Here is a 26317-nt window from a genome sequence, read left to right as displayed (position 1 = left end):
GGTTTTTACGTTTGGCCAATGCTCTGAAAATTAAAGTAGCGATATGATTGTGTATTTACACATGCATAATTTGTTTTGAAGCCAGATATAATCGTTATTTTAAATTATTTCTGCAAAATAAAAAAATACACAACACTTTCTCATTTAAATGGTATCACTGATCAAGTGGTAGCACAAAGCACTTCCTAGAAGGTTTAATATGTTTTATACGTTTCAGAGAATTTAGTTTGTGCATAGCAGTCTTTATACAGGGTGATTCAAAAAGGACTTTACAACTTTGAAAGCATATAGAAATTTATTCAGATAACTTACAGAGTCGGTTGAGGTGCCATTGCAAAGCAAAATACATCAAGTTTTGACTCATGTAGTCCATTAGTATCGAACTCACCCACCAGTAATGCTGTCAGCATTGTTCTTGAAAATGGCCACTTTTACTGTTGCGGAACATGCTGGTTCGTGTGTGTTTTGGTTTTACTATCAGCAAGTTGGGGCACCACCTCACTACCATGTAGAAGTCCGAGATTTTCTTGATACCCGATTCCCAGGTCTGTGGATTGGTCATGCAGGTCCAATTGCTTGGCCACCTCGCTCAACAGATTTGACCCCGCTAGATTCTTTCTTGTGGGGTTTCATTAAAGGTCGGGTTTTTGTACCACTTTTACCTGCTGATCGTGCTCAGCTGAGACTTCGAATTAACGCCGCCGCTGCAGAAGTGACGCCTGACTTACTGGTGAAAGTCTGGAATGAAATCGACTTCAGGTGGGATGTTTGCCGCATTACAAATGGTAGCCACATCGACCCAACATGAATGTTGTATGACAAACTTGATGTGTTTTGCTTTGCAATGGCACCTCAACCGACCCTGTAAGTTATCTGAATAAATTTCTATATGCTTTCAAAGTTGTAAAGTCCTTTTTGAATCACCCTGTATTATAAACTAGCTGATTAGCCGGCGTTGCCCAGGCATCTATTTATCCCAATCTTTTATTACACAGAAAAATAATGAATTCTAACTATAGTGTACAATGCAACTAATTTTAAATGTGATCGTGAATGTCACCAATTAGCTTAGCGACTCCGAAAACTATGGATTCGACACTAATCTAGGTCATTTGTGGCATTTTATTTTTTACCCCTCTCATCCCCTTGCCGATAGGTGATGAACTTGGAGTTCAACCAGATTGGGAGTGTCACGAAAACTATGGATTGCACACTAATATCGGTCGTTTTCGAAACACAGCCTGAATGTAAGACAACCCGAGAAACACTATCATTGTGCAGGATTGCATAGAGTCATGGATGTCTGTCTGTGCGGAATTTAATATCGGTCATTTTAGATTATTTTTACATGTCACCCCTTCCCACTCCACCCCTAGGGGTGCCACGGGTGTCTTACTCCAAAAGTATTCTTGAACGATTGCAAGTGATACGTGTACCAAGTTTGGTTGAAATTGCTCCAGGCATTCGAGAGTTATACCGGAACAAACATATATATATACACACACACACACACACACACACACACACACACACACACACACACAGACACACACACACAGACACACACATACATCCGTTTTTACGATTGCAAGTGATACGTGTACCAAGTTTGGTTGAAATTGCTCCAGGCATTCGAGAGTTATACCCAAACAAACAAACAAACAAACACACAAACAAACAAACAAACACACACAAACACAAACACAAACACACACACACACACACACACACACACACACACACACACACACACACACACACACACACACATATACATACATCCGTTTTTATATATAAAAATCAAAGAAGGAAAAGGAAACACTCACCATACAGTGGAAAAAATTCGAATTTTCGCTAGCTTTATCGTAGCATCTTCAGATAAAATAAATAGCGGAAATTCGAATTTTTTCCACTGTCTGGTGAGTGTTTCCTTTTTTTCTTCTTTGATTTTTATTTAGCCCTTTTGGCCCTCCTTGCTTTTATCCATTTTTATATACAGTATATTAATATATATAGATAATGAATCACTTTCAAAGAATACCTGTAAGAACGTTCTTGTTCTGCTACAGTTAAACAGTCAAACCATAAGCAATTCCCAACACAGAAATATCTTTCATTCATGGTGGCTGACAAATGACTGGCGAATGACTACAAGGTATGAATAGCTTCTACTATCATTAACAAAATATTATACTTTTGTATAAAGAAACACTGTCACATAATTTATTTTATACTTTAGAAATTACAGCATACCTTGAATGTGGTATAAATTGGACAAGGTACTTTTTAAAATTGGTTTTGACTCATTTTTCCATGGTTGGGTAAGCATTGACAACAGCTGATGGGACAACATAAGACCAACTTCAATTTGCTAACCAACGTAAACCCAAGGTTTCTCACATAAGAACTCACATTGGCCCAAAGGTTCTCATTACTAGGGAAAGAGATGAAAAACATAACCCATGACGGCCAGGGCCTACCAACAGACTTCCAGCTTCAATCCCACATGGCTCAGCAGAGGTGGGAGATCATCCATCAGTTACAGGGCGATGTGTGGTCAGCATGACAAACACCCAGTCTTTGTTGTAAGTTTCCATAACCAGTTTACACTACTCATTTGTAGCTCCCCAATTTCCTGGTGGATGGTCACCAGTCCCATACACAGGTTGAAATCTCAGGAGAAAAGTTGTTACGCTTCCCTCAGGAGAGTCAAACCTGCATGGTGCCCGTAGCCTGAGCCTAAAGCCTGATGCCCTAGACCGCATGGCCATGGTGCAGGACAAAGAGTACTAAGAAGATAATAATAATAATAATAATAATAATAATAATAATAATAATAATAATAATGATAATATACCTCTGAAGAATTTCAAGAAAATTTTCCCTCAGGGTCTTCAACTGGTCCAACACCCTGTCCTTATGCATTCTGGCAAGTTCCATCATTTTGTTGAGTTCTGCCTGCTGCATCGCTTCCTCTAAAGAGGGGAAGGATTGGTCTATATCTTCTACTTCTTCTGTAGGCTGTTAAATAGAAGAAAGGTGAGAGATTGCAGTCTTTGAAAGTAACAACTTACAAGTAAAGTTTTGTTTTTGGAGTAACGGTAACTGTAACATAGTTACTTTCCAAAATGAATAACTTTAACTCAATTGAAGATATTCTTACCAGCATTCAGCCAGGTTAGTTCTGAACATGCTTCTGAGCTTTCGAGAGCTAACTCTCTCTCATCTTCAGAGACTGAAGAGCAGAGATGTGTGTGATAAGCAGACCTCGGATTTTTAGGTTCTAAAAAGTGTGCTTTTGGGTTCCTAAAATAGGTTCTAAAAATCCAAAAATAGGTTCTAAAAATCCAAAAATAGGCTCTAAAAATCCAAAAATAGACTCTAAAAATCCAAAAATAGGTTCTAAAAATCCAAAAATAGGCTCTAAAAATCCAAAAATAGGCTCTAAAAATCCAAAAATAGGCTCTAAAAATCCAAAAATAGGTTCTAAAAATCCAAAAATTGGTTCTAAGAATCCGAAACTAGGTTCTAAAAATCCAAAAATAGGTTCTAAAAATCCTAAAATAGGTTCTAAAAACCTTAAATTAGGTTCCAAATACCCTGAAATAGGTTGCAAAAAGACTTAATTTGGTACAAAATTTCTGAAAAATACTGATTAAATACAACCGTTAAAAATGAAATTTCACAAGAACCGTAATAACCAAATATTAATTTTCTAAACAAATTTTCAGTTCTTTATATCTTTTCAAAATTATCTACAAATTATTATAATACTGCACTTGTGCTGTTAGAAAATGTTACTCGTTGATATGAAAAATGAATTACGTATGTATAAGTTGCTGCACAATATCAGGGTGGCTACTCACTTGGAATTTTGGGAATTACATTTGAATTATTTGCTCTGGAAATTATGCGTGAATTATTGGCTCTGGAAATTATTCATGAATTTTGGCAAAACATAAAATAAGGTACGAGCGGATGTTTTCTCTATTCCAATTTTTTCTCCGTAGACGTGAAAAATTGCAACTTTTATTAATCCAAATCCCATTAAATTTATACGTTTATAAATGCCCTGAGGCAAGTTTCTCTCAGTTTAGCTTTTTTTAGGAAGAAAAAAAGCTACATGTAAAATAAAACTAAATTTTCTCAATCCGTTTACTTTGTTAGTGTCTTTTACAGAACAACCTATCTGACAGACGGAATATTATTACAAAATAATATATCTTACAGTTGATTAGGTAAATTTTTTGGTACATTGAAATCATACAAACCCTTTATATTGTCAATATTTTTGTGTGTGGAAGTGAGAGTGAGAGTCGGTAATACGTAAGGTTGGAATAGAGAAACCATCTGCTTCTATCCTTGAAGTTTTGGAAAGTTCGCCTTGAAAACCAGGAATTATACTAGTGACCACCATGAATCTTTTTGCATTATCCACACTCAAACTCCGCCTTTTGTCTGTGAGGATCATTTCATGTGCTGAAAATTATCTTTCAACAGAAACATAGTCAGCAGTGCAAATTTGAATGCTGAAACATTACTTCACAAGGCGTGAATGCCAAAAAGGACCAAACTGACACAAGAGTGGGCCTAGGCTGCACAGATCAGAAGTTTGCATTTGGTTGATTGATTGAGTTTATTTTACTTTGCGTCTTGTGCCTCTTGGCTAATTTGCAAAGATGGGGATGAGTGATGAAATTGATGAATGGACATTCACAAACAACCAAGCCCGAACGGGATTCGAACCCGGGACCCTTGGCATCGCAGCGCAATGTGCTAACCACTCTGCCACAGGGGCCGGCAAAAAGTTTGCATTTGGGACTGTGCAGACAGTAGAGACGATTGGGTGCCAAAACTGAGAATTAGGAGAGGGGGGGGGGGACAAGGACAGTTTACTTTATCTTAGTAGGCAAGGCTCAGAATTAAGAGTCTATAGTGCAAAGGTAAAAAGAATGGGGGAACTGTCCTCTTTCTGACGTCACTGTTACCTGCAGATAACAGTGATGTCAGACATTTTTTATTTTGTTTAAGCTTTGATAAAGATCATATACTTGGAGGGATGGAAATCGACAGAAAACATGTTTCAAACATGCCAGTCATTGAATTATTTCACCACCAAAACTAGTAAATACCCCTGGGAGATATAAAAATCCTGTAAAACCTAAAAAAAATATAAAAACCTAAAAAAAAAGTTTAATTTAAGCACATAAACCTAAAATAGGTTCTAACAAGCAAAATAGTTTATTTTAGGCACTATAAAACTTATCAGTTGTTGCGTTTTTTAATTAAATGCTGATATAATGTAACTTGTTATTTCTTACATACCTGTAAAGGAAAAAATAGGTTAAAAACCTAAAATCCGACGTCTAGTGATAAGACATCATTTATTTGATGTACGAGACGTTGTGGGCCAATCAAGTGTATGTTTATGTCCGTGATCTCAGTTGGCAATTGCCAGCCAACCAAGGTCCAGTTCAGGGCCTCTCCAATGGTGTAGTGGTAATGCCATCACCGTATAATTAAGGGGTCCAGGATTCTATACCATTCATTATTTTAATTCTACTCTAATTCATTATTATATTCTAATATATCATTAATTATGGTATCATCTTACATTTATCTATATTATTTTTAATCGTTACTCAATCTAATCTTCTACCTAATTCTTATATTTATATCCTACATTTTTATCTTATATATATTTTTATATCTTATTTATACCTTATCTATATTTATTCATATATCAAATGGAATCAGGATGTAAGATTTACCTTCATTAGGAATTACTCCTTGGCCTATAGAACAGGAGCCAAGGTCCTCGAGAAAATCGTCTGGTGAAGAGAAACCTCAAGTACATCTGCATTTGGCGGAATTAATTTAAAGTTATTGGGACAAACCGCACCCACCAAACAGTATGGGATAAAAGATAGCAAAAGCATATACGATAAATTGAAATATAGCTGGGTGAGTGGTGGATAAAGCATTGCTTCCCAATGTCCCAATATCATTCTATACCAAGTGGAGGCAGATAGTGGTTGGGGTCCAACTTTAAAACTGTAGGTTCAGTTCCTATTAGCCTATCTGTTCATAAAGTGGAATTAGAAAAAAATAACCTCAAACCCAGGTCTGGTTCGGTAGAATACTGCAGACTGGGAAAAATTACATCCAATTGGTCCATCACCTACACTGTATCTTCTTCTCACCAAATATACAGGGTGTTTCCAGGCTGATGATACAAACTTTCAGGGATGATGGAGAAGGGCACATTTATCAATTTGAGATAAGGAACCCTGCTCCGGAAACGACTTAGTCGAAAGTTATAAGCGAAAATCGGTGTATGATGATGTAATACTTTTATTACATGCATAAGTTTCACAAGCTGCTACATTCACAACAGTTGTTCAAAGTGGCATCCCCCAGCTTCCCTGCAGGCATGAAATTGTCGCACAAAGTTCTGGCATACCCGTTGGAACAACCCTGGGGTCGTTCGAACAATGTCACAGGAAGCGAGACTGCAGAGGATCTCCTCACAAGAATTCTCACTGCCTGGGTACGCCAAAACTTCATGCGACGATGTCATGCCTGCAGCGAAGCTGGGGGACGCCACTTTGAACAACTGTTGTGAATGTAGCAGCTTGTGAAACTTGTGTAGGTAATAAAAGTATTACATCTTCATACCCCGATTTTCGCCTATAACTTTCGACTAAGTCGTTTCCGGACCAGGGCTCCTTATCTCAAATTGATACATGTGTCCTTCTCCATCATCCCTGAAAGTTTGTATCATCAGCCCGGAAACACCCTGTATAAGAACTGTTTTCATGCATATCTCTACACATCAGTCCCTACAGTTGAGAGTGACGTTAGCTCTTGAAACAGACAGACAGACAGACACTCTTGGCTAGTCACGACAACTAATGAAAGAATACCAATACCAAGGTTGGAGCACCAACCTAGAACTTCTGTTGGGGAAATCCTAAAGTCAACCATTCAATATGCTCACTTACAAATGAGGCCACGTGTGGATATCTGGAATGGCCAGTCACCACTCATTTGAGGCATTAAACACAGAGGACTTTCAGAAGCATACGACTGAGTTTTCACGAACTAACTCCACAGATAAATTTCCAGCTCTCTTACCATTTCGGTCGGTATCAATATGGCTCTTGCAGGAGGTGGGATCGCCTGTGGCGGTTGGAAATTGAAGACGAAGAGGTTGGCATCTCTCCCACAGCTCAGCAGATGCTTGTGATCGTAGCTGAGGCATATTCTGTTCACGATCCCACTTAAGTTGTCATGCATCGAATGCACCCAGTACTTCGAGAGGTCGTGTGGCTTCTTCGGGTCGTATTCGTTTATCCTGATTTGTCCATTCTGCATGCCTTGGATGAGATACTTATCATTGGGCCTAAAAGAAGAATACACAAAAAAACATAATTTTCAATGTATGGAATTGTCTCCCCCAGTGCTACAGCAACAGGATGTGTAGTTTCTTCCAGCATAGAAAAACTAGGCACTGTCAACATCATCGGTGTTTCAAAGGCAACAGATCCTGATAGAGTTAGCACTGGCAAAGACAATTCCTCACAGAAAGCAAAATATTAGGTGAAGCTACTACACAAATCTATGAAAAACTGTTAATTGTATAAGAATTTCTAACTCAAATTTACCTAATCAAGTTCAAGATTGCAGAAGAACACTGGAATAAATTAAATAATGAAAATGGTAACGTAGATCCAGTATGGAGTTTTCTTTTTCACAAATGGAGTAAGCCACCATCTTTAAAATTTAATGTGACAGAAAACATCAAGAGACTTTGTGAAAACAATGACGACTTTGAATTACCTGATGATATTTGGGATTCATAATTTTAAATAAAAAATAATGTGATCAAAAAAAAATATCTGAAATAAAAATAAAACAGACTGCTTCTTTTCACAGTTAAGTTGCTATATTAACTTCTTCTTCTTCTTCTGACCCTGTCAGACAAAACACTGTCGACTTTGGCCAATGTTTCTGTATTTATACTATGGGACAGCATTAGTCTGTGGTATGGGATTTCTGTTACACAACTTTTCCTTACAATACACAGCAGATGACACTAATCAATCTTCAATTTTTACACTTTTACATTCTATGTTCTGTTTATAATTCAATTTGACATTTTCGAGCGTATCCATATAAAATCCAAATAATTGGTATTGATAAATCAGATAAAAGAGAAAGTAAAGATATAGGAAATGGAATTTTTAATCTTATCAGATTTTTATATAATATATTTCGTTGGTGAGAGAATTGATCACATTCCAAAAATAAATGTTGGGCATCTGGATTATCTTTACCACATGTACAATTTTGTTGATGTATAATACCTATTTTCGCTAAATGTGCTGGTGTACGTACATGACCAGTTCGCAATCTATTAATAAAAACTATAACCTGTCTTGGAAGAGGACATCTGTGGAACCATGGTTGACTTGCATCAAATTCCGCCAGCCATCTATATGTATGACCTACCATCGTCAATTGTTCCTTGCACCAAATTTTCCAGTGATTTTTTATTTTAATTTTAACTCTAGGTAATAGATCTGTATAAGGGAGTCTGATGAAAGATATTTGAGGTAAATCCCTTGCTCTCTTAGCGTACATATCTGCCATATTATTACTCTGGTTAATGTGATGTGCCTTGACATATGTAAACTGAACAGTAATATTTTTGGATTGTGCTTGTTGAGTTAATTGTATAATCAATATAATGAAAATAGATTGACGACATAGTTGAGGATATGATGATGTTAGTGCCTGTAAGACACTTAACGCATCTGTTAGAATGAGTATTTTTTATAGTTATTTTGTATGGAATAAGTTAATGCACGGTAAATAGCATAGCATTCTGCTGTAAAAATTGTAGTGTCTGCTGGTAACCTAAATATTTGGTGTTGATTCATTTCAGGAATATAAAACGCACAACCTACATCCTGAAATTTTTTGGAGCCATCAGTATATATGAAAATTAAATCTGGCCATATTTCTCTATACCGAGCGTGCTGACCATGATCTGAAAATTGGACGTTAGCCTGAGCATAAAGAGGCAAATCTAATTTATATACTGGAGGTGAATGATATGTGAAAGAATTTTGGTACGCGTCAGGATCCATACAATAACAATGAAGAAAATAAAATTTCGGGTTGATTGGATCTATAACATTCATAATTGCCCACTGTTTTTGTGTTTCAAATAGCAAATTAAATGGGTGATTATGATTCTCCCAGGTTTGAAAAAGAAATTTATTTGTTAATTGTTTGCGCCGATGAGATAGAGCCATCTCTCTATTTTCCATATAAACACTTACGTTTGGACTAGAATTCATCAATCCAGAGCAAATTCGTAATGCTTTGCGTTGTAGTACATCAATTTTTTGTAACTGTTTTGAGGACGCACCACCGTAACTGAAAGCCGCATACTCAAATAAGGAACGAAAGCAGTTTCTGTAAAATAGTAACATAATTGTGGGTTGACTACCCCACTTAGTAGTTGCCAATCCACGAAGAATGTTTAGGACAGATTTCCCTCTATTTATTAAATAATCTATATGCAGTTTCCAATTATTTTTACGATCGAAATGAATTCCTAAATATTTACATGTAGATACCACTGGGATGTCAGAAATATGATTAATATTATTAGGAAATACATTTTGGCTACGAGAATTAAAAATCATAACTTGAGATTTATTAAGGTTGAAAGATAAACCTACTTCATAAAACCATGCTTGAAGTTTATGTATTAAACGTGTCATGTCTATTAATCCCTGTGTTGCTTGTGGAGTAATTCTGTAAAAACAGAAATCATCTGCATACTGAATAAGTTCAAAATCCTCCAATTGTTCATTGTGTAGAGACTGTGTATATATATTAAATAGTATAGGACTGAGTGGAGCTCCTTGTGGAATTCCTGTGGTTGTGAATCTAGGCCCCTGGATAGAATTTTGAAACCAGACAAAATTTTTTCGATCAGAATATAAATTCCAAATTAATCTAGGAATCATTGGAGATATATCTATTCTTTCTAGTAATTGACAAAGTTGCATCAGTGGTACAGCATCATAGGCTTTTTCCACATCGATAAATAAACTATAACAATAGGAATTCATAACAATGTTATTTTGAATTACAGCGTTGAGAATTGCAATGGCATCTTGACTACTATGTTGTAATCTGAAACCAATTTGTGTAGGGGGAAAGAATCGTTGTTTTTCTAAAGTCCACATAAGACGTTTTTGTAGCGTGCGTTCGAATAATTTTTCCAATACTGAAATTAGAACTATTGGTCTGTAGGAACGGGCATTTGATGGTGGTTTATTCGACTTTAATATAGGAATTACTACATGTGTTTTCCATTCTGAAGGTATACTACCCCCGGTATATGTTTTATTGTATATAGCGACTAAAATATCAAATCCCCTTTTAGGTAAGCTCTTTATAGCTTGGTATGGAATTCCATCCATTCCTGGTGCTGAATTTTTAACTCTATGTAGTATAATATGTAATTCTATGACAGTCACAGCTGGAAACTCTCTTGTAAAAATTTGTTGTGGAACCAGAGGAGGTTGATATTCTATATTTACTGAAGGAGGCGCAATCATGGAGAGAAATTCATTTTGCCAGGTTACATCAATTGTCTGTTTCCTGCTTAGTTTCGGGTGTCTTAAGTAATTAAATTTTTTCCAGACGAGTTTTATAGGTTCAGCATTTCCTAGAGAGTTACAATAATTTATCCAGGCTATTTTTTTGGCTTTTTTGAAAGCTTTTTTAGCAAGAGCCTGACTTCTCTTCCAGGCAATTTTGTGGGTAATTGTGGGTCTGCTAGCAAATGTTTTCTCATCACGTTTACGGTTCTGTTTAGCAGTCTCGCATTCTGGTGTCCACCAATATAATTGTGGGAATCTATGTATATCTTGCCCTTTTGAACGTACACCTACGATATCCAGAGTTTTTGTAATTAGTTGTATAAATTGAGAATACGAGATATCAGTATTAGATCGTAAATTTTCTGATAATATCAAGGAGTCAATTGTTGTGGAATACAATGACCAATCAATAAGGTTAGTTTTCCAGCGTCTAAGAAGAGGTGTATTTCGCGGGATCTGTACATTATACATAAATCTTCCTTGAACATGTATGGGCAAGTGATCACTTCCACGCATATCCTCATCCACAAACCAGGTAAGTTGGGGGAAAATTTCATCAGACACTATGGTTAGATCTATCACAGAAGGATTATTTCCGGATCGAGGAATATGTGTTATGGAACCATCATTAAGTATGATAAAATTATTATGTTCTATCCAGTCCACTAAAATCTGGCCTAAATGATCTGATCGTGAACCGCCCCACATTGGATGATGCCCGTTAAAATCTCCTACACAAATATAAGGGCCTGGAATATTGTCCAGAATACCTTGAAAATCTTGTAGTTGTATTTTTTGAGATAACGAATTCGAAGGTATGTAAAAATTAATAATACTGAAATAAAAGTTTTGTATTTTTATGCGCACTGCTATGATTTCTACATGATATCTGTTTACTATATTAATTTTTGGGTATAAAAAAAGAGTTTGGTGGGCCACACTCTCATGAATGTGTATGCTCACACCTCTTTCATTGTGTTGAAATGGCGGACCTATAGTATTATAATATTTTAGATTGTAATTCTCGTATTGCTTTCCTTTAGTCTCTTGTAAACAGAGAATTAAAGGATGAGATTCCTCAATTAGTTTATTTAATTCGATTTTACGTGCGGAAAAACTATTTATATTCCACTGAATTAAAAATTCCATTCCCTACAATATACTATTAATTTTTTCCCCTTTGATTCCTGGATTTATGAAATTAAATTTTGTAAAACAGTCAAGAGATTCCCTGTTAGCTCATGAATATGTTTAAGTAGTGGTTGTTGTCTTCTAAGTTCTGATATATTTATTAGTGCCGACCACAGCTCTGGCAAAGTTTGCATTAACGATTTATACAGTGCCTGAAGATTTTCCGCCGGAGGATTTGAAATGATCTGTCTATTTGATGATCTATGCTCATGTGGATGTTGCTCAATGTGATTGGATCCAGACTGGGGTTGCGCATTTCGTCCAATTGGGGGTGATGGCGTATTCTCCTCGTCTTCGGATAAACTGTCAAGTGATGAAGATTCATAAAATAGCTCTTTAGGTGGTTTTGGAGTTTCTCGTGTCCATATATTACTTCTACGTGAGTGCAGCCCATCTTTGCTCACACTCGTGTGATTTTTCTGTTTTCGCATTGAGGGTTGCGAGGATGTAACTATTTTAGGAGTTATTGACTCTCTAGTTGTCACAGATATTAATGGACTTGCCATTGTACATTGGATGACCTCAGCGTGAGAGGGGAGCGGTGGAAATTGTTTAGCAGTTAATGGAGGTACCAAAATGTCTCTTCTGGTTAGAGGTGGTTTATATGTCCCCAATATTTTTGCCTTAGCTTCAAAATAAGATAAGTTTTCCTCCGCCATCCGCGTCTGTATTTGCTGTTCTATTTGTCGTTGAGGGCAATCTGGGGATGTAGCTCTATGATTACCTCGACATATGACACAAATAGGAACTTCTGTGCAGGAATCTCCATGTTTTTCTTTTCCACAGTTGATGCAGATTGCTTTTGAACGGCAGTTCTTAGTTTGATGCGCATAACGGAAACAGTTTTGACATTGTAAGACAGACCTCGTTCTAGGTCGGACCTCGAAAATTTCACTGTTTACTAGTATTCTTTCTGGTAAGACATTACCCTGAAAGGTTAGGCATATTAATTTTGTGTCTCTCAGATCGAAAGAACCCGCATTATTCCATACTTTCTTCTGCATACGCCTCGCACTGATGACTGGGATCGCCGATTGCACTCCATCCATAATGTCTTGTACACTGATATCTATGCCAACTCCGAAAATAAGACCGTCTCGCTGTACAAGAGCTTGAGGAATTCTAGCTCGAACCTGTAAATCCTTATGATACATTTCGTTTTGTGTGAAAGCATTTGCAGCTTTTGCATTTGGAAAAGTCACACGGACTCTATTTTTACCACACTGTTCGATCAATTCTATGTCTAGTCCTGCCTTTCGAAATTTATTCCCTAAACTGCCACCGGACAGTTTTCCTATATTTTTTCCTGTTCCCTCTAACAGTACTATATATGGACCTGATTGTGCATTGTCATATGTGTACTGTCGTGATGGAGAATTTTCATTCTCGTTCGATCGGATGATTTTATCTGGTTGGGCGGTTGATTCTGAATCCGCCGATCTCTTTTTTGCACGATGTTCTTGTTTTTCTTCCACCCCTTTCATGATAGCATCCTCGTCATTCACTCTTGATATATTAGTCTGTAGAAAGACGGGAGTTTCACCACCGCTTAATGCTAATAGGGTATCAGCAGCACATAGGGTTGCTTCTTCCCCCATTACACTGATTAATAGCGTTCAGGTGAGTCAGTTTATCGTTACCACTACTATACTCTTATTTACACAAATACACACACTAAGTTAATAAATCCAAATTAATTTTCACTTCGAATACCTCAGAAGAGGTATTTTATAGTCAAACACGTAATAACTACGAAATAAAAACCGAATAACACAATCACGATCCGAAAAACCTCGTAGCCGAACACAAGTTTTTGTTGCTATATTAAAACAATGTAACATTGACAACATCCATTATATAACGGATTATTTTTGTTTAAAAAATTGCTAACCATTGTTATAACTGTATCTTTAGTCAAAATGAAAATAAATGTCTGATGAAGGGAGTGCATGTTCTGAAACGTCACAACGAAACTGTTTTCCTATGCTTGTAATAACCGTAAACTACAGGCAAATAACTTCAAGATGTCTTATCCTGCAATAATCTTTCATCTGTCAGATAGATTGTTCTGCAAAGGATACTAAATTAAAATCATGGAGAGAATTCTGTGTTATTTTCCACGTGGCCTTATTTTCCTTCGTCGATTAAAATATAAACTAAACTGATAAAAATTGCCTCAGGGCATTTATAAATATGTATAAATTCAATGAGATTTGGATTAATAAAAGTTGCAATTTTTCACGTCTACGGAGAAAAATTCACAGAGAATACACATACAATTCCCTGAGCCAATAATTCATGAATAATTCCCGGAATTCAAGGAATTCTCAGCGAGTAACCACCCTGAGGATTCAAACCTGGGATCCCTGGCTGTGTAGTGTGTAAGGAAAATGTGTCATGGACAGCAACAAATACCATTTATAGGAGAGTTTATGAATGCTTTTACTTATCACCATAATAAACATATGGAAAAAAAGACATGCAATTGCATGAAAACATGATCTCTAAAACACGATACTTACGTAAGAATATATGAATGGACTTCAATATCATCTGCATCTGGTATGAGCGTACATTGTAAAGGCTCTGGATTCTCAAAATTGTACTCGTAGATGTAGCCAGCATCGTAGCCTCCCATAGACAGGAGGACAGTCTCCCCTGATCCAATGTAGTAGCCGTACAGAACAGGGTTTGGGATTTCTGGGACATAGACGGGTATCGGCTCCTCTTCTGGCTCCGATTCAGCCAGAAAATCTTCCTCGTCAATATCTAAATCTGGATTTTCTTCTCTCATCTTCGTCAGCTTCTCCAGCTTCATCTCGACTTTGGCTTTCTTCCTTTCTTCTATCCTCTTCTTCTGCTCTTCCCTTCGGATGCGCGACTTGACACTCTTAAACTTCATCTGCTTTGTGGGGATATCCGTCAGTTCATACGAGATGGTCGTGTACGGCTTCGGTTCGACAGGCAGCTCGGCTTCCATGAAGTCGCCTTGGTCGCAGCAGATAAGAACCGTTGACTCGGTATCGGGCTTCCAATCGAACCACTTGACAGCGTTTGGTACCGGTAAAAAACCAATGGGGAAAAGGTTGATTTGCCTCCCCTCGTAAAGTAGCTGGTAGACGAACACAGTTTTGTCTTCGCTGCCGGTGATGAGAATCGAACCCTCGGGATTGATGCATATCCTAGTCACTGGCTTCGAATGAGGCTTCGTCACTGCCGCCAGCTCAATTCTTTCCTGCTCTTCACTGTACTTCCTCCTGTTGAGCATCACCTTCATCATTCGCAACGAGCCATCTGTCAGAGCCACTATGATCGTGCTTCCTGTTTTGTCAACCTAAAAAGGAATAATCCTTCTAAGTTTTCTGAAAGACACTGACTATTTATGTTACATTATTATTTATGTGTTTGCGTAAAAATAGAGGATTTTTCAGAAGTGTCTAATGGATTTCAGTCATAATAACTCAAAAACTATTGAGAATAGCTACTTACGGCTTTGTACATTGCAATCAGAAACTCAAAAAGTTGTATTGTGTCTAGGGCTAAGCTGATATCGGAAAGGATTGGTTGAAAATCATCTACCAATACCAACCGATTCTATTCCGGCATGTTGTTCTCTCACGGGGTCCGGAAAAATACTGCACGACACTTTCGCAAGGTTTAATTATCCTGAAAATTATGCAACATTCAACATTTATTTTTATTTTGCACCAATTTAGCATGAAAAACTGTATTTTGTGAATACATAACATCTATTTTAATATTCTGATGTAATTCTTGTATATTCTAAAGCAAATTTCTTGGTAAATTGATGCATATGATAACCTGATAATAATAATAATATTAATACATTTGAGCAACATACAGGGTGTTTCATAAATGAATGAGTGAATGAGGGTTTACAAAAATTTATTGAAAGTGAACTACTGAACTTGCGTTAATGAAACCAGTTCAGACTACAGCGTCTTGAATAACGTAGTGTGGAAAACGGCATGGTTCTGTGCTCTCTGGCTGGTTCCACTCGAAAATGATCCGCTAGAGGCGCTGGTGTTGGACCCAGTGCTTGGTATTCGTCTGCTTATAATGGAAGTAAATGGAGTTTTCGCTGCAACGTCTGATTCTTTTACATGAAGCATTTCTATGAATGTGATAATTGCTATGATATTTGGTACAGTGGTCGCGATGATATTAACGAACATTCTAGACAGTCGACCATGTCCTGTTATCGTCATACTTTCGTTAATAATACGGGACAAAAAATATGCATGGAATGCTCTTGGCAACTAAATTTTTGTGTATGAATTAGGTTCATTATTATTATTATCATCATCATCATCATTTCTTTTAAAGATATACACACTGAAACATTTGTATTTTGGATATTTACTGTCTCTTTTCTTCCGCTTTACATTAATCGCGGTAATGATGATAATGATGATTCCATGAAACGACAAGGGGAACCGCACAAAACTTTCTTAGTGCCATCGACATGAGTGTAAGGAAACTTTCAAACCAATGGGACAAATGACATGGGATGTTCACACTGTCACACTAGTGACACACACTTCCAGACTGTAAAATAGCATTCATTGCACATGAGGGTCCAAACAGCAAACTACACGTTCATATGGCGTATTCGCGTGCTACTTGTTACTTCGGTCGGAAAGCTCCTTAAAGGAAGGGTGCTCAGACCGAAGCGACACGCTACAGTGGGAGTTCCCAACTAAGTGACAAGCGACATGGTGCCTTCAGTCTATTGGCAAGCGTTCGCTGCTAATTGTGCGAACAACAGATAGGCGACACAACAAACCGCACATTACAACAACCGATCTAGGCAACACGATAAGCCACACGTGTCGCTTTGTCGCTTGTGCGTCGCTCAAACTGGGCCATTTCCTCAATAGCTTGCAACATGTTGCCGTGGTTTGTTGTTCGCGCATGTGTGATGAAATGAGTGTCTTGCTTTAGGGAGATTGCGCACCAAAGCGACAAGGGGAATGCGACACTTATCGCTTATTTCACCAACCGAACGCTGGCCTGTGCTTCCCGTCATGCCGCTACGATGTGAAATGTTGCTCTTGATTGGCTCATTTCCAAGCAACATGTGTCGCTTCGGTATGAAAGTTGCCTTGGATCGAAGGACCCGTGTCGCTTTGGTGTGAAATCCTCGTATCGTTTGTCGTGACACTTGTGGTTTGTCGCCTCGGTATGAAATATCTCTCAGGATACTATTTATATTCTAATAACATAGAAAAATAAAACTCTAGTACACAATCCAACATCTGACATCCGGAATCACTTTGCGATGTTTCTTCTTGTGTTACGCATGCTATTTATTTATTAATTTTATTTTACTTTTCTTTCCAAATTAATGTCATTTCGTGACTGCAAATCACTCCACAAATATAACTGTTTCCATCAATTCACTTACCGCCTTTCTAGACAAACAAATCTACACAATATATTCCAAAAACTAACTAAGCCGCATTACTTTTATAACAAAATTAGCACCTGGTTCGATCGCACTGCCATCTATGTTTGTCATCCGTCTGGGGAACTAGTTTCTTGGGTCGTTTTCCACACTACGTTATTCAAGGCGCTGTAGTCCAGACCGAAGGAGGAACTCAGTTTTTTTTACACCTACAAATGTTCAATGTGTGCACCATGGGTAACATGGCACGCATCGACACGACAGTCTAGTTCTTGCCACACTTGCATCAACATAGGCCTGTCGATAGTGTCTATCGCTCCAATGATACGCTCCCTTAGGGCTGCCATATCACGTGGCATCAGTGAGACAAATACCCTGACTTTGATGAAACCCCAGAAAAAGAAGTGGCACGGTGTAAGGTGCCTTAGCTCTTGGGGAGCAAAACATTTCACAAAACAACTGTGAGTGATGTGGGTGATTTCAGTGTCGTCTAGCGGCAGGGATATGAACTCTCAGCTTAACAAAACATACACGCACAAACTGTTTGCCTTCCTCGATCGTTCTGGACTGGTTTCATTAACTTAAGTTTAATAGTTTACTTGCAATAAATATTTGTAAACCCTCAATTATTTATCAAACACCCGGTGTTTCATATAAAACATCAGGAATAAATTAATTATGGCATAATGTTCTGTTTGGAAAATATCATTGAAACACTTTGCAGAGTAACAAAACCATGGCTCTTTAATGTTACACAAACCATCAGTGGAAGCCACATTATAGCACAGCAGTCAGAAGGAAATATTTTCTTGAGTATCGTCTGTTTCTTGATGTAGTCGTAGATAAACATCTTCCCCCTCTTCCCGATGGAAGCGACAAAGGTACTTCCTGGAGAAACAGCGATGTCAACTATTTCCCCAGCATGGCACTCAAAGAGCAGGGTGTGTGTTGGAACTGCTCGTTTGTCAACAGATACTTCCAATATCCCACCATATGCATCCTGAAAAAAAATGCAAATGTTGTCTTAAATTCCCTAGAAGCATGCAGATGTCTGGCCATGCCACCAATGCGATCTTGGATCAAGCATTGTTATACTTTTGAAGGCATTTTAACCATGTTTTAACTTGCATTTAACCTTAACCCTTTACTGTGCAAAATATATAATACAGTTATTTTAAGTGTTTTTTTCTTCTTCAAGCATTTCGTTCTGGTTTCCCAGAATTTTCTCAAGCCAAGATAACCAGTTCTATCTCTCTCTTTCTCATCTTCCCAAGAGAGAGAGAGAGAGAGAGAGAGAGAGAGAGAGAGAGAGAGAGAGAGAGAGAGAGAGAGAGAGAGAGAGAGAGAACTCATCTTCAACTTTCCTTCCTCCTTTTTGAGAGAATGAGAGAGAGAGAGAAAAAGTGAGGCACGAAGAAACGAAGGTAACACTCTCTTAATTTCTTCTTCTCTTCTCTATCTCCTCTTCACTCTGGGGGAGATGGGAGAGAGCGAATGTCTTTTCTTTTCCCTCTCTCTCTCTTTTGCTCTGTCTTCTTCATCTTCCCTTTTCGAAAGAACGAAGTACATCAGGAAGAAAGGTTCGTCGTCGGGGAGTGGTATCCCGGCCTGGACATGGAGAGAAAGGGAAAGAGAATTGGGGCCTTCTGTCTTGCTCTTTTTCTTTCCTTCCTTACGTCTTCCTTTCCAAAGAAAGAACGAAGGAAAGAAGAGAAAGAGAGTGATATCTTGCCTTCTTTCCTTCTTTCGTTCCAAACTTCTTTCCTTCCCCACCCCCTCTCTCTATCTTCTTTCTCTTTCTTTCTCTCTCAAAGAGAGAGAGAGAGACGGTGGAGAGAAAGAGAGTGGTGTAGAGAAGAGGAGGTGGAAACGGAAAGGAAGAGGATGAGAAGAAAGAAAGAAGGAAATAAAGAAAGAAGTAGAGAGAGAGAGAGAGAGGGAGGGAGAAAGATAGATAGATAATACCCCCCTCCTTTTCTCTCTCTTTCTACTCTCTATCTCTTATGAGTGAGAGAGAGAGAGTTGAGAGAGGGATTCCCAGGTCCTTCACCTTTCACCCTGGCCTTCATCACTCTCTCTCTTTCCACCCTCTCTCTCACACACACACTCTCTCTCTCTCTCTCTTTCTCTCTGTGTGTGTGTGTGTGTGTGTGTGTGTGTGTGTGTGTGTGTGTGTATTGACGAGAGAGAGAGAGAGGAAAAAAGAAAAGAGAATAAATTTTCTGGCAATTTTCTTTATTTTCATAAAATGAATTTTTTACCTAAAATTGAACCTGGATTTCCCTGCAGCAAGGGAAATATCCCTTCATGTAGCAACACTGTGTAAAATAATAACAATCCCATTACAATGGTTTGGGCAAGGATCAGAGATACTGGCAAATATTTATAGATATCAACTGTGCTTCAGTAATGAATTTGATCTGTGAAAACACTTGCCACAACATGCGAATCATTCCATGATCCATCATAATGTAATTATCAGTATGCACATATGAGATTTTCAAAACATCAGCAGGAAGTCAAACTTTGCTCCAAAATTATTAGTTGTTTAATTTACTGTCATGTTTCAGCATGTTTAAGTCATGTTTCAGCAAATCTTAACCTAAACACACAGCCACGAAATTAGGTGGCTGGGCAGAATTGCATTGGTGTCACATATGGGAATGCAAAGCGACAGCGGGACAAAAGTCACCAGTTCCCGCACACAGATGGCAACGTCAACCGGGCTGCGTTGCCTAGTTCAAGCATCATACTGACCGCTCACTGGAGCACTTTTGTGACATCCCTGACCTTTCGAGCAAATACTGTCAGTTTGTATCACATGGATTACAGAGACCAACTGTACAACGAGATCTTCCATTCTCTTAAACCTCCGAACACACGGGATTATGTTCCAGCGTGGAAACAGTACGAACTTCTGCCACCAGCCTAATTTCATGGCCGTGCGTTTAGTAAGACTCAAAAAAGGATACCTGAGCAAACCAACAAGGCACATCGTCAAGGGGATATCTTTTCACGAGAGTCACAACACTGCACTCTTCTTCACCAACTGCAAATTCCACCAAAGGCTCAAAGGGTATTGGGTAGTTGTCATCAGGAGGTTCTGTGCGATTTATCAGTGCAATATTCCATACTCGAACAAACCCATCCGCTCCTACAATGAATTAAACAGGTTAATAAGGCACAATCTACAGCTCCATTGTCAAATTTAACACTTATTAAGAAGAATACTTACCCACAGACATGATATTTATGGAGTAGTCATTGAAGTCTGAGATAGGGCCAATATGGCAAGTGCCAATTTCCCTGCCAATTTCAATCCTGATCAGGCCATCTTCCCATAGCAATATGTTACCCCACTCGCAGCCTGATAACACCTGCAAGCAAAACATATCTGCGGTTATGTTTCAGTCATATTCATCCAAAATACAACACATCCAGAGAATGCCAGTATGATGTAAAAAATTCAGATTCCGCTGTGTAATCTAATGTAGCCATGAAGGCACATTTAGGGGATGTGGGGTAGGGACCCACACATTCTCGATCTTGGCCATTTTGTAGGTAATGTAATCAGCATTACTCTCCGGCCACCTTTACACCCCAGGGCTGCCCCATGTACCCATTGATTTGAGGCTGGGTGAGCCCCGGAGCCACTTTATGCAGGGACAAGACCGGAAAATTTCCAAACTTAGATCACCCATCCCGGGAATCAAACCCGGGTCTCCCACATGGCAGTCAGACCTCCTACCGACTGGACCACTGCGTAATATAAATGGGGTAAATTGGCCGACTTGAATTACGAGGTATGATTAAAAAGTTTCTAGAACTCACCACTAAAGCATAGGTAAAACAGGAACAATAGTAGAAGTACATGGTAATTATCAAATAGCAAAGTTTTAAAACCTAACGCTGGTAGCTTCTCATGGAACTTTTTCCCGAGGCGAACCTCAGCTACTGGGTGGGTCGCAGGTAACGGCCACCAGATATAGTGGTCAGCTGTGAAAAAGGCATAGACAAATAAGTAGTCCTGGACAGCGGTGTTATCAGGGTCTGGGGCGGATGATCACTGGACAGGACCATCCTCATAAAATCCCATTGACCAGGGGTGATTCCTCCATGTAGGAAGTGAGGAACTTCCTACAGTTCATTTATAATAGTTTTTCTTTTATGTATGCATTGCTTGCATTGTAGAATTATTTCTCTTGTAGTTTACGGTTATTACAAGCATAACTGATTGATTGCTTGATTTAGTTTATTTTACTTCGCGTTTTGTGCTTCTTGGCTAATTTGCGAAGATGGGGATGAGTGATGAAATGATGAAATTGATGAATGGACATTCACAAACAACCAAGCCCGAGCGGGATTTGAACCCGGGACCCTTGGCGTCGCAGCGCGATCTGCTAACCAATCGGCCACAGGGTCCGGCTATTACAAGCATAAGAACACTAAACTATAAATAAATGTCTGATGAAGGGAGTGTGTGTTCTCCTGAAACGTCACAATGAAAAACTGTGTTCTTATGCTTGTAATAACAGTAAACTACAAGAGAAAAAGTTCATTTATAGGTATACTTGCTTCCAGTTCCCTACTTTTTAAGAGTTGAATAATAATAATGTGCGTTATAAAATTATTAGAGGAATGTACATAGAATTGATTAGGTTAACTACTGTCAAGAGTTGACTACTGACACTCGCTCCAGCCGCAACCCATCGATGGACAGTTGGACACAGTCTTGGCTACCCCGCCTGAGGAACCTTGCTGGGAACACTACAAACAGATGGGTGAGGAGTGGAAAAGGGACAGGGGGAAGGTTGCGGTTTTAAAGCATCCAGCGAGGAAGCATAGTTTTTCCTCAATCAGTGTTGCCAACCCCAGCAAAATGGAACTAAACCTAGCACAGCTTAATCTTTTCTCATAATGGTAAAATCCAGCACAATCTGCAAACGTGAGTTTATGTTTTCAGGAAATAAAAATAAAATTATGTCCAAATCTAATTTCTACTTCACCAGCGGACATGTTTCAAATAAAAGGGATTATGTGCCTACACACGGACAAGTTTTAACAACCATGCCACGATCCAACCTCTTATCTTTTCTCTATCCTGCACTATTTTGTTCGTGAGGAAATTTTATGGCAGGAAATCGGTACATGGTTGGGGGTCAACAAACCATTTTCCCAAACCTTTTCAAGTTCTATGCTGAATCCATTTCGTTTGTTGAGCCATTGTACACATTTTTATGGGAAAATTAACAATATTACATAACTGTAGTGAATAATAAGTAACGCAAGTTCAAAACTCTAAAAGTAGATGCATTATGGAACAAAAACTACAGTTATCTGAAAAAATATAATGATAAATCCTAGCACAATGTAGAGGCATTTAGCATAATTTCAGAGTGTAACACTAGAAGGACGGGTGACCCTATTTTATTATAATTTTGACAATGTTAATTTTACTCCACAGCTTCCATGTTCTGTGACTTTTTAACAAATATTAGTGCTTTACTCTTGTGTAAAAAGTTAAACTTTTATCTTACATGTAAATGATATTACATTGGATTACTACTATAAGTACAATAACCCATCATTTGACGGGTACAGTTCTTAAGTAGATCAATCTGTTAGTAATAGCTTATTCTAAGTGTGAATGAACCTTATTTCATCTTTGCTCATTGTTGTTCGTCTAAGGGACGTATTTTCAACTTGACTGTTACTTCAGGTAGGTCAACGAATTAGCTTATAGTAAAAAATTGGCAAACTCTATTCGGCTCAGTGTCCTATATGTCGCCGGACATGGCTTACTGGATCGTGATGCAGCTAGCTAGCTACCTCATTATCTCCGTGATTTGTCTGATGTCGAATCCGAGGGAGAGGACTATATTTATGAATATGATGAGTGCAGAGTAGATAATGACAATGTCGGAATAGATGTTCGTTACATACTACTTACGAACTTGTCGCATGAAGATGTGCAAGAAGATGACAATACATGTGAGTGTCGGTAAATTGATGTTTCTTCCTTTATTGATTTTTCATTGTTTTTTTGTTTATTTTACTTCGCTTTTGTGCAACTTTGGGCTGATTGCAAAGATGGAGATGAGTGATGATATGATGAATAGACACTCACAAACATGCATGCCCAGGCTGGGATTCGAACCTGGAACCCTTGGGTTTGTAGCACGATGTGCTAACCACTACGTTACGGGGGCCAGCATATCCTCCTTTCCAAGTGAGTGTTCGTGTATTTCTAATTTTTGTGATAGAATAGCGTAATTATATTTTTGAAAAGCTCCCACCCATAAAAAAAAGCATACGTAGTCTAAATGGTAAGAAACACAAAAACTTAAAAATAAATAAAAATACACCATAAGTAAACAAATAAAATACACTCATAAATAAATAAATGAAATTAATACAAGAAATACACATACACACCATAATGTTGTCAGGTGATTTATTTATATATTTATGTACAGAATATATTTAATTATAATTTTGACAATGTTAAGTTAACTTCACGTCTTCCATGATTTAACTGAATATGAATAACATGGTCCTTCTGACCAGACAATTTGTTCCTTTTGTGACCCTCTATTAGCTGCTGCAGGAGGCAGAATTTGTAATGACTGTCTATAATGATGTGAAAATAAAAGAAATAGAGAAACACAGGTGTTGTTTCACTTTCAGATTAAAAGCAGTGAATAATATTGCATGGAAAAAACTGTACCCGTCAAAATGACGGGCTCGTCCTAGTAGGTAGTTAGGAAATCACCATCCTCCTAGCGTTAAGCAGAACTTTTTATTATCCTCAATCCACACAAGGACAGGGAAGGGGGGGGGGAGAGAAAAAAATCGAAATTCTTGCTAAATCTAAAATAAAGTCAATGCTATTTTAGAAGGTTTTCATAGGTTCACATGAAAATATTTCATAGTTCATGGGCCTGCAACTAACATTCTAAATGCAATGGATAGTACAAGCAAGACATGTGACTGTAATTAATCGTATTTTTCAAACCTTCCTCGGTTTACCATAACTTCTTCCTACATCCCAAAAAAGGCACGAGTCGCCACTGGCATTGACAGCACTGTGACATGGCTAAGAAGTGCCACCATCAAATAAGCACTTCCCCTGCTGCATTGCAGGGAGGGGAGGGATACCCTGACAGAAAACCAAAGGGGGGGGGGAACTCTGTAGGCGTAGTGGAGCTAATACTCTTAAGGAAAAATAACTCTGAAAGAAGATTCAGTTTTCCAGAGTGAGGGTTGAAAATAGGGTTAACAGTACTACCCCATAAAAAAAGCACATTGTTTAGTTCATTGATTGATTTGTTGTTTTAACCACTTGCCTGATTAACCCGAGTTAACTTGGAATTTGTTAAATTCGTACAACTACAGTGCACTTTTCTGCCTACCCGGACAGTCTCGTTTGAGCTTTAATAGGTGTTAATTCCCATTTTGGCCACTAGGTGGAAGGTGTAGATAAATTGTTGGGGTACTGCTGCCATCTACCGGATTCCCGTGACACTATGTAGTTCTTGCCTTTCCAGTGATGTGAGCGGAAAGAAGATATGTTGCGAGTCAAGATACTATTGCCCACATTGCGATGTTGCACCCTGTGTTAGCCAATGCTTTCGGGTTTATCACACTGTGGGTAACATTTGATGTGAGACAGTATGTGTGATAGTCTGTAAACTTGGACAGCGTTAAATGTGAAGACATTTTATTTTCGACAGTTTATATGCTATTTTCAAGCATTTGTAGTACTTTCCTTATATGTACGAGTTAACTTGGGTTAATAATTATGGAGGATTTTTTAATAGTTTTGTGACCTTATTTGATCCCAAAAATAGAATTTTGTTACTGTTCCTTAATTGCCAATATTGGTACATTACAAACACACAATAAAAAAAATGTGTAAAATATGGACCATTTTTGGAAAAATAATGTGTCAGGCAAGTGATTAACACCAGAAGCGCCAAGCCGGTCATTTTGACCGTTTTTCAAATTGCAGTTTCTGCTTTGTACAGAAACCTTTTTCTTCATGTGTTGAAATTTTGTGACTCTTCCTAAAATTTGCAGTACGTTATTACTGCTATGCGTTATTTACAAAGAAAATAATACTAATGGAAATATTTGTTTCTACCTAGAAGCGCCGTTGCCGGTCATTTTGACCGCTAATGTATTTCAATGGAAAACCACTTCTCGATTGGAACGTTGCACTTACAGTTTTCACCCCTATTATTCCTTCCTCTTTTGGACTCGCAGGAGAAAGTGAAGACTCAGTTTCGTTTAAACACTGCAGTTTGTAAGCATGTTTTCTAGACAATGTGTCCTCAGTCCAGAGGAATATTTGAAAGTATTACAGGAGATTAGTGAAAATGAATCCGATGTCGAGTACCCAGATCTTACTGATGATGATATGGACTACATTCCTACAACGAATGGTGATGATGTAACTGATTCTGTGGATTCCGAAGACGATGATGTATTGAATGAATCTTCAAATAATGAAGCAGGTAGTTGGTCAATTACACCCTCTGTGTGTGTGTGTGTCTGTGTGAGTGTGCAAGCATACATGGGTATAAGTGAATGTACTGTTCATGTTCGCGTGTATGATATTGTGTGTGTGTGTATGTCTGTGTGAGTGTGTATGCACACAATGATTCGAACCCCTGGGACATCCCGAATGCCTGTACAATGGTCCGCTAGATAGATAGAGAGAGAGAGAGAGAGAGAGAGAGAGAGAGAGAGAGAGAGAGAGAGAGAGAGAGAGAGAGAGAGAGAGAGAGAGAGAGAGATTCTTGATTTATAGGTATTCAATTTTGATAAGTAACATGATGTCTTCTGACGAGTCACTGGCACTAGACACTGGTCGTCGAACATTTTTTTTTCTTTTTTTTCTTTATACTCACTCATTCTGATTGTAATAATTGCACTTTGAATCATGATACTAATATTGTTGCAACAAACAAATAATAATAATACTTTCAATTGTAATACTAATATTGCT

At 38.1% G+C, this 26317-nt stretch overlaps 2 protein-coding genes across 2 annotated transcripts in view; both read right to left on the bottom strand.

The window, feature by feature from the left end:
* fusl (transmembrane protein fuseless) overlaps positions 1-26317 on the bottom strand; it is a 362638-nt gene that overhangs the window by 171407 nt on the left and 164914 nt on the right. The gene's annotated exons all lie outside the window — the stretch shown is intronic.
* LOC146000145 (cilia- and flagella-associated protein 44) overlaps positions 1-26317 on the bottom strand; it is a 90790-nt gene that overhangs the window by 43888 nt on the left and 20585 nt on the right. The window contains exons 7-12 of the mRNA XM_083137486.1: positions 20543-20684; positions 20280-20461; positions 18068-18307; positions 14402-15213; positions 7138-7405; positions 2858-3021 (exon numbers count right to left, since the gene is read on the bottom strand). Of these exons, the coding sequence (XP_082993612.1) occupies positions 2858-3021; positions 7138-7405; positions 14402-15213; positions 18068-18307; positions 20280-20461; positions 20543-20684 (1808 nt within the window). The remainder of the gene's footprint in view (positions 1-2857; positions 3022-7137; positions 7406-14401; positions 15214-18067; positions 18308-20279; positions 20462-20542; positions 20685-26317) is intronic.

Source organism: Lepisma saccharinum, chromosome 16 (genome assembly GCF_977018435.1).
Source record: "Lepisma saccharinum chromosome 16, izLepSacc3.1, whole genome shotgun sequence".
Taxonomy (NCBI): Eukaryota; Metazoa; Arthropoda; class Insecta; order Zygentoma; family Lepismatidae; genus Lepisma; species Lepisma saccharinum.
This window is presented reverse-complemented; position numbering and strand designations above follow the sequence as displayed.